This window comes from Brassica napus, chromosome C5 (genome assembly GCF_020379485.1).
Source record: "Brassica napus cultivar Da-Ae chromosome C5, Da-Ae, whole genome shotgun sequence".
NCBI lineage: Eukaryota > Viridiplantae > Streptophyta > Magnoliopsida > Brassicales > Brassicaceae > Brassica > Brassica napus.
Genome location: NC_063448.1, coordinates 24852760 through 24865701, shown reverse-complemented (window position 1 = coordinate 24865701; position 12942 = coordinate 24852760). Strand labels below are relative to the sequence as shown.

Sequence of the window (12942 nt, the reverse complement as noted above, 5' to 3'; positions counted from 1 at the left end):
ACCGTAGAACTAGGTTGAGTAGAGGAAGATCCAGGTGATGGAGAATCAGACGCATTAGTAGTATCATGTGCCACTGGAAGAGCAACGTCTGTAGTTTGTGTAATAGGTAGTAATGGAGAAGGGAGCACTGGTGCAGGATCAGAAGCCACTGGTGTAGTGGTAGAAACCACTGGTGGAGTAGTATCACCGGAGCATGCTGGTGTAGTAGGAAGTAACCAGTCATCGATTGTAGGATCTGGTTGATAGATTGGTGGTGTAACATATGTTGTATCTGTAACTCCTGGAAACTGTTCTTCAAGAAAAACAACGTCGCTGCTGGCAAAGAATTCAATACTGTCGATATCATAAAGTGTCCACGCTTTCTTTCCGTAGGGATAGCCCACAAAAAGACACTTTCGGCTGCGATCACTGAACTTGTCTTTGTTGTGAGGTCGTCTGTGAGCGTAGCAGAGGCATCCAAAGGTGCGTAAAGAGTCGTATGAAGGATTTGAACCGTGTAACAGTTCATACGGAGTACTTCCATGTAGAACAACAGACGGTGTCCGGTTAATGAGATGAGCCGCTGTGAGTATGCTCTCGCCCCAAAAAGTAACTGGTAGTTTGGCTTGAAACAGAAGTGATCGTGCGATGTTGAGGATGTGCCTATGCTTGCGTTCAACGCGAGCGTTCTGTTGAGGTGTGTCGACGCAGGAGGTTTGGTGTTGGATACCATTTTGACGAAAATATGAAGACAAGACCATGAACTCAGAGCCATTATCTGTTCGAATGGTTTTTACTTGTTTCCCGAACTGTTTTTCACTCATAACACAGAAGTTCTTGATCAAGTCCTTAACCTCTGACTTTTCCAACATAAGGTATGTCCACACAGCTCTAGAGTAGTCATCAACAATGGTAAGAAAGTAAGCAGCGCCACATGATGATATAGTTCTATACGGACCCCAAACGTCACAATGAATTAATGAAAAAGGTTCCAAAGCTTTATTAAAACTATCATGAAAGACTGAACGTGTTTGCTTGGCACGAAAACAAATATCACATGAGTGAGAATCCTTAAAATCGACTTTTAAATCAGAAAACACAGGTAATGTAGAAAGCACTTTGTAGGAAGGGTGACCAAGACGTCGATGTCAGAGGACTGTAGGAGAAATAGTTTTCGCATAAGTCTGATGTGAACGAGCAACTTTGACACCCTTGAAGTAGTACACCCCATCTCTTTCTTCACCGGCTCCAATCAGGGTCCTCGTAAAACGGTCCTGTAAAACACAAAGAGTGTCAGTAAATATAGCAATACAACTGGTTTGCTTGAGTAGTCTTGATACTGAGATCAATGTGCAATTGAAGTTTGGTACATAAAGCACATTAACAAGTATGTAATCTTTAGTAAGAGATATGCGGCCAAGTTTTGTAGCGCGCGAAGCAGTGCCGTCCGAGAAAGTAACTGCAGACGGTATAATATCTACTGCATCTTGTAAGAGAGACAAGTCGCCTGTCATATGGTGAGAGGCACCAGTATCGATAATAACATCAGAAAGATCAGTTTTACCAGACAAGCGATCAGTTGAGAGTTGAGATTGTTGTGACTGAAGCAAGGTGATGAGAGCTGAAATTTGATCGGTTGTAGAGGTAGATGATGGAGCACTAACAGAAGCGGAGGCAGCATTCAAACGTCCACGTCCACGTCCACTGGAGCTGGATGAACGTCCTCCACGTCCTCTGTTTCCAGAGAAGTTGCGTGAAGAATTGCGTTGTTGTTGTTCGAGAAACCATTCCGGGTAGCCATGTAGAAGAAAACATTCGGAGGCTTCATGTCCTGTACGTTTACAGTGAGTACAAGATCGAGCAGGATCACGACTTCGAGTCGCAACAGCTGAGGCAGTGATATCTGATTTGATTGAGAAGCCAACTGCGTCCTGTTTTGTATCTGCAGTGCGCATGTTGTTGATGTGCAGCTCAGCTCGAATGACTCTTGAATAAACGGTGTTTAATTCTGGAAGAGGGTCCTCGTCAATGATTTGAGATCGAATGGTATTGAACCTCACTTCATCGAGACCAAAGAGAAACTTGTGAATTTTAGCGTCCTCTCGCTCCTTCTCAAGTTCAGCAGAAGCAGTGCATGTACAAGACACAACGGGTTTGAAGTTTTGAATTTCTTCCCATAACTTGGAAAGACGGCCATAATACACCAGAACAGACTGGCCATTCTGTTTACAATTAGTGATTTCGTCTTGAAGAAGATGCTTGCGTACGGCATTCTTGACTGAGAAACGTTGTTTTAGAGATTCACACAGTTTCGAAGCATCTGCAACATGAGTCACGGTTGAACGAACTTGAGCATCGATAGACGTTCGAATCCAGCCTACTATCATAGAATTAGTAGAGGTCCAGCGGGCAAGATCGGGATTGGTGGTAGGTTTAAGTACTGAGCCATCGAGAAATCCGATCTTTTGTTTAGCCTGTAGAGAGTTCCACAGCTCTACTGCCCACTCGGAGTAGTTATCTCCTCGGAGAAGTACTGGTGTAATTAGGGCACCAGGATTATCAGAGGGATGAAGGTTGTAAGGAGAGTTTGAAGCAGAGCTCTCCGTAGTAGAAGAAGTAGAAGTAGACAAACTCGTTGTTGACGACATGAAGTACGATCAACACGATTTGATGTAGTAGAAAAGAAATATGTAAGCGGAAGCAGAGAAAAAAAGGTCAAGGATCGTGCCTTAGCTCTGATACCATAAAATAGAATGTAATTTCTTGTGTATATTGATGTATGTCATAGTGTATATATACAAGAAGGATCTCCAAACCCTTAGGGGATTAGATAACTACAATACATAGTTATCTTTATCTACAAGTTATGTCCTTATCTCTATAATATGAAAACCAAACGGCAACAATGACAGTTTCTATCAAAAACATCTCTTGTTTGTATTCAAAAGTACACATGGAAGAATGAGAATTTGAGTACATACATTACTACAATCTTCAACATCTTCTAATTGTATAAACCTATGGTATAAAGAAATTACAAAATTTGGACCTTTAAACCAACTAATAAAGTTGGATCCTATAGATGATGATAATATATATATTAGCCTAACCCCCCAGTTCAGATTCTTAAGCTTTATCCAACTAAGTTCCCCTAACGCAATACATATTCCTGTTTGGTAATGTCCTCTTGTGATCTTCAAATTGACATTCTCCAGATATCTCAATATGTATCTTAAACTCTTCTTTTTCTTGTTCTTCTGCTTCTTGGTCGTTTTCGGTCTTAACAACAATAGAATGTCCAGTAGAATGTGACCTCCAGAACCGCAAATTCGACTCCTTCATTCGTCTTTCATAGCTTTCGATTTCGTCTGTTTGATCTAAACTACCAATGGTAGGATGCTCCTCATGGACGATGATTGTCAATGTGTCGCGGGACAAAGCTTCCTCATGGTTTTCAGATCTAACCAGGTCGATTTCAGGAACATTGGGTGGCTTTTCCAGCGAGGTCCGGTCTACATCAAGTTCACGTCGGCATACCGGGCAGGTCTTGTGTGATTCAAACCAAAGATCAATGCAGATGGTGTGAAAGACGTGGTTACAAGTTGAAATGAGCCTCATGGTATCATCATCCATAAATTCTAATAAACAAATGGAACATTGGTCCATCCCACGATCTTTCACCGAGTAAGGAAACTCAGGGAAAGATTGGATGATCTTGGAGTTGAGTCCGGTGTTTTCAGGTGGACTTGAAGGTTGTATTAGGTTGCTGGGACGGTTACGGTTTCGATGGAGGTTCCAACTGGTTAAGAGTTTTTGGAGAAACGATCCACAGTAGAAGAAGGAGAAGAAGCCGGTGAGAATGATGAAGAGAAGACCACCGGTCAAAACTATGGTGACCGGCGTGGAAACGAGGGTGTGGACTGGTTTGAATTCATTTGTTTCGGTCGTGGATATAGTAGACATTTTGAAGACCCTGGAGTGAAAAGAAAATACTGTGGCTTGTTTCAAAGATTCTTGAGGAAAAAGAAAAAGGGTTTGTTCTGAGGTTGCGTGTGGAAAGGGTAATATCAGTGGGGAAGAGAGAAACGAGGAGAAAGGTAAGGTGCGTGTCACAATTTGAGCGAGTCTTTGGTGAGAAAAGGTAGGTTTTATTTAGGGCCAATTGCATAAAAAATTTAATTTATAACTTGAATATAAATTCAATGAAATTTGGTTAAATACAAACTCAACATTCGAAAATTCTGATTGGTTAATTTTTCTGTTTTTTCTTTCTTTTCTTATATATTTGTAAAAGTTTAAAACTTTAAATTGGTTCATTTGAGTATTTTGTTTGCTCAATAGGACTGTTATTAGTGAAACTATTAAAAATGTACATTTTTACAGTTTCTTAGAATATTTTAAATTATATGAACTATCCATTCTGAAATAGATTTTTTTTTTAAACATTGCCTCGATTGCTAGCAGAAGTAGTAATAAACTAGGATATAAGAGGTGAAATATTTATTAAAAAACTTTTGTTTTCATATTGTAAAATATGATAATTTTTGAATACATGTGTTCTTGTGGTCAAAATATATTTGGTATTTACGTTTTTTCAATACAGAATAATTAACTAACTATAAATATTTGGTATACATAGAAAAAATATAGAAGCCCAAATCAAACAATTAAAATGTGATATCATTGATACTCCTATAATCATAAATTAAGGGGGGGGGGGGGGTGTATTCAATCTAAAATTTGAGGTGATTTGATTTCTAAATAGGTGTTAGATGATTTTAAGGAATTGCAGAGAATAAAATAATTTTTGTTAAACCACTCTAGAATATCACCTAAAACTATGTGATTTGAGTTTTAATTTTTTTAACTAAGAAACTCCACCCAAACACTCTTAAATCACTTGAAAACTTTAAAATTCCACAAATTAAAATATTTTCAATAACAGTGGATTTCAGAGTACTTTATAAAATGTCAAGTTCAATAACAGTGGATTTTAAATGAGTTAAATTCACTTTTCAATAACAGTGGATTTGTCATTTTAACACAAATCACCTAAAACTCTCAGTTGAATACACCCCCTAAGAGTTGTGAAAAAGTTTGACGGTATTTCTAAGGGAAAACTCAACCGTATATATATATAGCAGGTATAAGTAGGTTTTCAGATTATTTGGAAAGTTAAAATAATTAGCATTAATTATCTAGAAACCATATTTTAGCGTGATATATTGAACCAATATTTATATAATTTTTCAATAACTAACACAAACATATTTGGCAAGTTGTTTTCAATGGTCAAAATTATAGACTTGGTGACAAAGTATATTATTATATTCTTACCATATAGAACTTCTTCAAAATTCTGTACCAAGCTTAAAAATTTGGTGGAAGTATTAACTTGGTGGAAAGTTTTTTTATTTTATTTAAACAGTCTGGTATGAAAATAATTAATTTAAACTTACCAAAAGAGCTTGATTCTAAAATTGTGTATCACAAAAATTTGGTTCAAATTTTAGGATTTTTATTGTCTTCTAACGATAATAATACCGGAAATTTACGATTGATACTCCTTCGGCTCAAATGAAATTAAAAAAAAACATTTAACCGATTTTAATCGGGCTTTATCCGAAATAAATAGTTGCTTTCTAATTAAACATATTGTATTGTCATTATATATACTAGATATTTTACCGCGCTACGCGCGGTTTGTTGGTTTATAAAATATATATAATTTTAATATTAAATATAACTTAAACCTTAGAGTTTTTTTTACAGTTTTTTTTATGTTTATATTATATCATTTTTTTTGTTTTTGAAAGATTATATTTTTTTCTTTGAAATATCATTATATATATATTATCTTAAACATATTAGATGTTTCTATTTATATTTTAGTAATCATATTTTAATCTTTCTTAAAATTTAAAATACTCTACATTTAAAAAAAATATAAATGTCTTCTATTATCTAATGTATATTATATATTTTCTTATAGATCATCTGATTGATTTTTTAAATTATTATTTGAAGTACAGGTAAATAACCTTTGCTTCATATAAATATATAATTTTATAAATGTGTAATAATTTTGAATATTGAAATCTGTAAATATTGATGACCAATGAAAATACTTTAGTAATTATTTAAGTTTTGAAGCCATCATTTATTTTTAATATTAAAACTGTTTGGCATTTATTATTTGTGAAATTATTTATTATGAAAATATGAAATCTGTAGTAGATTTCAATACGAACGATTCCATTTTTAGTTAGTTACTACATAAAAGTACTTTGAATAGATTTCATTACACACATGAAGATATATTAGTCATTGGTAATATGTAAAAAGATTACAACCTTGGAATATCTTTTGTATGTTGAAGTAGAAACATATTTCCACTATTCTTAACCTTTAGACGGTGGAATAGCGAGATGTAAATTACAATTTTTTTAAAAAAATTGTAAAAAAAATTCATTGCATTGATTGGTGATGCTCTAACCTTGATCTTTACACACATTTATTTCATATAACACTATAAACAAACGATGGACAAATCGAACGATATATTAAATTATTAATAGACTTGAGGTAACAATTTTAAAAAGTCTTTGTAATGTGATTTACTGATGTAATCAAAGGCTCTAAACAGCTTATAAATTTATAATGTTCATCTTATAATTTTGTAACTAAAATATATCAAAGCTTATTTCTATTTTATATTGACATATATGATTTTTAAGAATTTTAACACTTTTAAAATTTAATTTGTTTCTTTATGTTAGTTGAATTTTGTAATACTTTAATAAATATTAAAATATTATATGTTAATTTTAAAATAATTAAAATATTTGAGATGAATCTTTAATATTAATAAATACATAAATATAAATAATGGTGAAAATATTGAATAAAGAATTAATTAAAAATTAATTGTGATTAAGTTATTCACTTATCTTATTTTTTAGTATTGAAATATATTCTAAACCCTAATTGAATATATTCATGATTCACTAATCTTTAAATATATTATCTTATTTAAATCAATCCTAAACCCTAACTTGTTAATGAAGGTTTTCTAAAATGAGAAATTTTATTGATTTGCAAAGATCTCTACGGTTGCCTCGTATAGTCGACATGTCATGACCATTAGAACTGTATAACCCAGCTGTTAACTCATAAGGGTATGATCTTAGCCTGGGTCATGGGTATAAGAGAGGCAACTTCCCAAATAGAGACACCCCACCGCTAAATGTGGGGGAAGCAACAGAGAGGACTTGGTTTGCATAGGAGGTGAGAATAGACGAATACCAACTCAAGAAAAAAATCGCCATACTGAGATTCCCAGGATCTTTGTATGAGAAGAAAGAAGTGGAATGAGACTGTTGGTCGTAGGTAGGGGCGTTGTGCGGAGGACGAAGTCCCCAAAGAGGGTTTCCTGTGGATACGTACTGTCTAAGAGCGGAAAACATGTGTGTCTTGTTGATGAGAAGGAAATCTTAGCTTCCCGTCTGATCCCAAACCAAATTTGATTCTCTGAAAATCATGTGAAAAAAAATCAGAAAATAAAACTAGAGGGAATAAACTGAGAATGCAAGTGCCAGCAATGACATATATAATACTTTGATAATGTTGCTCATATAATATGAAAGCAGAGTTGACGCTCTTGCAAAAATCACGTAAGAATTAGAATAAGAAACACAACTAATCATGAACTGCATTTAAATTATAATTCAAGGATGATTTTGATTAAGAATTTGGTTTTTTAATTCAAGAAAGTGTATTTACATGATTCAAATATGGAAAGATTGAATACTCTGCAATAACCTGCAATACAGCTAAAACAGATTAGTAAAAAAATCATCATTATCATAAGAAAGAAAGAGAGTGGTGAAGTACATGCTGCAAGACAATAGCTTCTTGAGAACAGGAAGGAAACTGCATTATCATGATTCCAACCATTAGTAGACACTACAAAGCATACCAGTATCTGGTGCAAACCAAAACATGGTTACATCTAAAAAATATTAGCTGGTTGAGAACAATAAGTAGCAAAAAAATGACAAATCAGCAGGGTCGTTTACTCACCAACCATGTATGAGCATGCAGAGTAATTGCAGCCAAAAAAGGAGCAATCTTGAAGGTAGAGACTGCCGCCAACAGCCTCAAGTTCTTCACCACGTGCATCATTGTCCTTGAAACAAAGATTATCTAAGATGTAAGTAAGGTATGTAGACAGCAGAAAACAACACTAAAGCAATGCACTTTCACAATGACCCCCATAACTGGAGCTGGTTATAAACACAAAACACTCAACTTAAGACTATAGAAATTGCGTTTGAGCAATGAATCCCTTTTGAAGAAAAAAAGAAAAGCAATGAATCCCAAGCTCTAGAGCTAACCTCGGTCTGAACGCCGCCGCCTGAGTGTTGCATCCAGAAGGCTTGCAAAGATAAGACCATCCATGACTTTCTTCCCCATAATCTTTGCACATCGAAGGAACTGCACACTCATAAGACTACCTGCATCATTCATCGAATGCGTGATTGCAGCCTTCCAAACCCATAAGAATACAAAGCTTAATAGAAATTTAGACATGAGAAAAGTAACTGATTTTATAAAAAGAGCAAGGGCATTTGAGGTTCACGTATATTCATTGCTACGGTTAGATTGACGTGGAGACTGACTCACATGTTCAACGCCTCCAAAGTCAACTTTCATCATTAGAAGAAACCATCTGCAAACCAATATATGCACACAACTCAAAGCTAAATCTCGGGTTGATCAGTGAGACAAAGTGTTTAAGCAAATTAAAGGTGTTACCATAAAGATGAAACATGAAGTTCAAAAGCTAATTAACATATTCAATTAGCATATAAATTCTCAGTTAAATCAGTGAAGGACAGAAATTTTATGCATAAACTTGAAAACCAAACCACTAATTGGTATGAAAGGTATTACAAATTTGAAACATGACGTTTGAGACTTGAGAGAAAAGAGAATATGGATTTTTTATCTACCTTATGGTTGAGACGAATATTCTTCCTGCAAAAAATAAAAACAGAGCAGGATAAAAATTCAAAGATATTAAATAAAGAACGGAATAAAAAGTTTGATTATCAGATTAATAAAAAGTAATAACTTGTCACCGGAATGGATAAAATACTATGATTTTGAGATTTAAGATCAAAAACACCTGAGCATCAAGAGGAGAACGCTTGACATTTCGAGCCGCCCAGAATCTCAGCAATCAGACCTCCACTGTCGAAGACATCGGCCAGCCTTAAGATCACGAAGAAGAACATATGAAGTTTCCATTCTACCTATTTATAATTCTAAAATTACCGCTTTGAGCAGGGTAAAGTAACATAGAATGTGGCTTTGAAACGGGGAGAATATGAATGAACACGAAACAATTGTAATGAAGCGTAAGTGGAGTCTCAGCGTAGAGAATCTCAGGCGTCACCCCGCCGACCATCGAAGCCTTGTAGGGTTTCTTTTGAACTGGGCTTTTGGGCCAAATTTTACAACTCACGGATCGAGTAAAGAAAATATCTCAATCCCCGCGTGACATGGCAAAAACACAACTCTCCATTGGACGATTTAATTGGCTGACGTGGACACTCTCCCTATGACTTATATTGCCCTTTTAGTATTGTACGATGATCCAATTGTTTTTATATGTATACAGTTTTTTATTGTTTAATTAATATTAAAAAAATGTTTTTTTATTAATATATAGGAGATAGTTGGATTTGCTGGAAAGGAATTGCATCCTTTAGCACTGCTGAATACAAAAAGTCAATCCGAGAGCTCGGTTCAAAAGCTCGGGTCGTTAAGTTCGGTTCATCTTATTAGGTCAAATCGATTTTAGAAGAAAAAGTAAAGAAGATTTGGATATAAAGATAGGACTTAGGAGACGAAGCATTAATAATGGGAAAAAAAAACACACACACTGATATTGACGACACAAGTTAGAATTTCCACTGTAATTTTATTTGCTCCTAAAAAAACACACACTAAGAGATTGACGACACAGGTTCACTTCCATTCTGTTTTAACTTTACTTTCGCCGAGTGAACTTGTCAATTTTTTTTATTTTTGCCGAGTAAACTTTGCTATTTCTCACTCAATGTTATTCAAACATCATTGTAATATCTCTTGATTATAAAGCATCTTTGAAATAACCCATCATCGATTTGTTCATCTTCTTAGAACGGACCAAACTCAGATTCAACAGGATTGACAAAAACGGAAGGGATACAAAACATACAAGGATGACATTTCAACTTCTTAAAAGTCATAAGCTACAACAACAACAACAAAGGGAGATACAAGCATTACAAAGATTACACTCTACAAACAAACTGTACCATCATCACCAAAGTTTAAAGTCAGAAAGCTAAAACCCCAACTCTCAATTAAAAATAAAAGCGAGGAAAAGAGACTGCAATATTCTTACCAGTTATCAGCCGCTCTGGAGAAGGAAAAAATGAGATAAACTTTCATTCAATATCGTCAATCCAATCACCATATATCCGACTGATTTTCGCTGGTCCTTTCCATTTCTGATGAGTTCTGATCCCAGGCTTCTGCGTAACCGCACTAGACGCTCGTTGCAATGCCACTCCACTGTGGTAACTAGCTTCTGCGTGATGGGGAACGACTCCCGGAGATAAAAGTGTCGTCATTGTGTCTGAATGTCCTTTCGGGTTTGGTACTGTTTGCTTTATATCTGGATTGGACGATACTCCTCCGTCTTTGCCTTCCCCTTCGACAAGCCCTCCACCAAATCTATGCAACTCTGGGAATCATAAACACTAAATTATTATTAAAGCTAAACGACTTCTGAACTCTCTAAGGTCATAAAGACTCGGACTTTGTTTCCTATAAGGAAATTATACTATTAAAGTCTCTTTTTTATTTAAGAAACGTAAAGAAGTATTAGCCTATCAATAGTTTCAAGATTTCAACTTTGAAGCAACTAATAACTCAGCCCTGTTTCAATGCTTGGCCAACTACAAAGAGACCTTGAGATCTACACTCCGTTCATCAAGCAAAATCGAGTAAAGGGCGGGAACTTTTACCTGCAGCCCCATGAGCGAAATGACACTTAGCACCAAAGGGACAGTATCCAGTAATCTCCCATTTATTGCAAATCCGTGTCTTCCAATTTGAAGGCTTCAAAACATCAAATCCACTTGCACCTCCAAGAACTAGTACGTTGCTATTACCACCACCACCGTAACCGCCAGGGCCTAAACTAATAGCAACGCTTTCTCTATTCCTGGAAGCCTCATCATGCAGAAACGTACAGGTTTCACCATAAGGACATCCTTCCTCAGTGTAAAACTTCTTGCAGTGTCTTCCTTTAAAAGACCTCCCACTCTCATCCGTCGAAGACACCAAAGACGGGATCTGATACTCCTCCCTCGGCTCAACCGTCGCAGGAGTTCCAGAACCTGATCTCTCCTCCTCGTGAGCCGCCACGATCTCCTGCCAATTCGGCGGTGGACGACGGAGCTCCTCCACCGTGTGAGCGAAGTTGCAGTTAGTGACGTACGGACAAGTCCCTGCGCGGAACTTGCAGCATAGCTTCGTCTTGAAGAACATTTTCCCGATCGCTTTGGTACGGTTGCTCGCTGCGGAGGCCGATGAAGACGACGGAGAGCCTCGCGTCTTCTTGTTCGGAGGACCATTGTCGCCGTCCGGATTCACCGCCCAGACGCGGTTGTAGTCATCTTCCGTGGCCCAGACGGAGGTATCTCCGAGATTCGGGAACCAATTCTCCGGCGGAGGGTTGTTTGTGGGTATCACGTGCACTACATCTCCGCTGGAATCACGCCGGTGACTCATCGTTTCAAATCGAAGAAGCTCTAACCCTAATTTTATCAAATCAATTTTGTGAACTGATCAATTTTGTGAATTTCCAGCAGAGAAATCACGGAAAAAGCAAGCCGAGAAATTTCGTGATTTCCAGATATGGGGAATCTCGAAAACATCAAAGTCCGACAAATTTGGAGGAACCCAAGAAAAGAAAGAAAGATGATATTAAATTGAAAAGCACGATAAACTTGAAAAATGAATGTGAACAGAGAACACAGATGATTTAAGAAGAAGTATAGGATAGATTAGTAACTAAAAACAATCCTCGTCGAGATTTTATGAGATTTAGAAGAAGATATTTCGAGAAATCATGTTCGCTCGCTGAGAGACGAAAACATATCAAACGTGTGTGTCGGACATGGATAAGGTCTTTTATTCGGACAATAATTTAACCCAAGCTGAGCAACTAAACTTATGTCTAGTGAAAATTAATTTAAAGACGTGTCAACACGAATAAAATTCTACTAGTGGATATAAACGACAGTTTGAAAAAAACTAATTATGCTATAAACCAAGTGGTCATCGATCCATGTCAGGCCCAAACACTCTGGCCCATCGGCTATCCATCATGTTCATTCGCTAATGACTTAGGCGAATGAGAGTTTACATTTATCTATACTTGATATTTATCATTTTCCATATGTATTTAGGATAAGTATTATTTCATATTCCTATTAGGAATATGATTTCCTTTTCTTTTATGACGGTCTAAATAAGACGGTCTAATACTTGTATAAATATAGACCTCTGGTCATGAGTAATAATAAGCTTACACAACATCTCTTTTATAACACGTTATCAGCACGATAGCCTCTAACCCTAAGCCCCCACGAAATTTATTAAACTCAGCCGAATATCACAAACCCCTAATTCCGGCGGAACTTTAAAGAGATCGTTCTCCCAAACCGTGAGGACCCAAATGACGAGCAATATATCAAATTGAAGCTCTCGCCGAGACGAATCAGACGCTGCAAACCGCTTGTCGATCCGATCACTGACGCGCCGTCACGCTCTGCTACATTCTTTCTAGACGTGATCAAGTAAACCAGACGTTCTCCTTCTTCCCTGTTCGTGATCCGACCA

At 36.4% G+C, this 12942-nt stretch overlaps 3 protein-coding genes across 3 annotated transcripts; all 3 read right to left on the bottom strand.

The window, feature by feature from the left end:
• Positions 1-951: 951 nt before the first annotated feature.
• LOC106441665 (RING-H2 finger protein ATL81) lies at positions 952-5724 on the bottom strand. The gene has a single exon (XM_048759094.1). It carries the CDS (start codon positions 3940-3942, stop codon positions 3121-3123), a length of 822 nt encoding a protein of 273 aa, XP_048615051.1. The 5' UTR covers positions 3943-5724; the 3' UTR covers positions 952-3120.
• On the bottom strand, positions 1128-2627 carry LOC106441666. The gene is made up of 2 exons (XM_013883453.1): positions 1350-2627; positions 1128-1253 (listed from the first exon to the last, which is right to left on the bottom strand). Exons 1-2 carry the CDS (start codon positions 2625-2627, stop codon positions 1128-1130), a joined length of 1404 nt encoding a protein of 467 aa, XP_013738907.1.
• A 4507-nt stretch (positions 5725-10231) lies between the features above and the next one.
• On the bottom strand, positions 10232-12258 carry LOC106437497 (zinc finger CCCH domain-containing protein 12). The gene is made up of 2 exons (XM_013878392.3): positions 11061-12258; positions 10232-10777 (listed from the first exon to the last, which is right to left on the bottom strand). Exons 1-2 carry the CDS (start codon positions 11827-11829, stop codon positions 10479-10481), a joined length of 1068 nt encoding a protein of 355 aa, XP_013733846.1. The 5' UTR covers positions 11830-12258; the 3' UTR covers positions 10232-10478.
• Between the last annotated feature and the right edge of the window lie 684 nt (positions 12259-12942).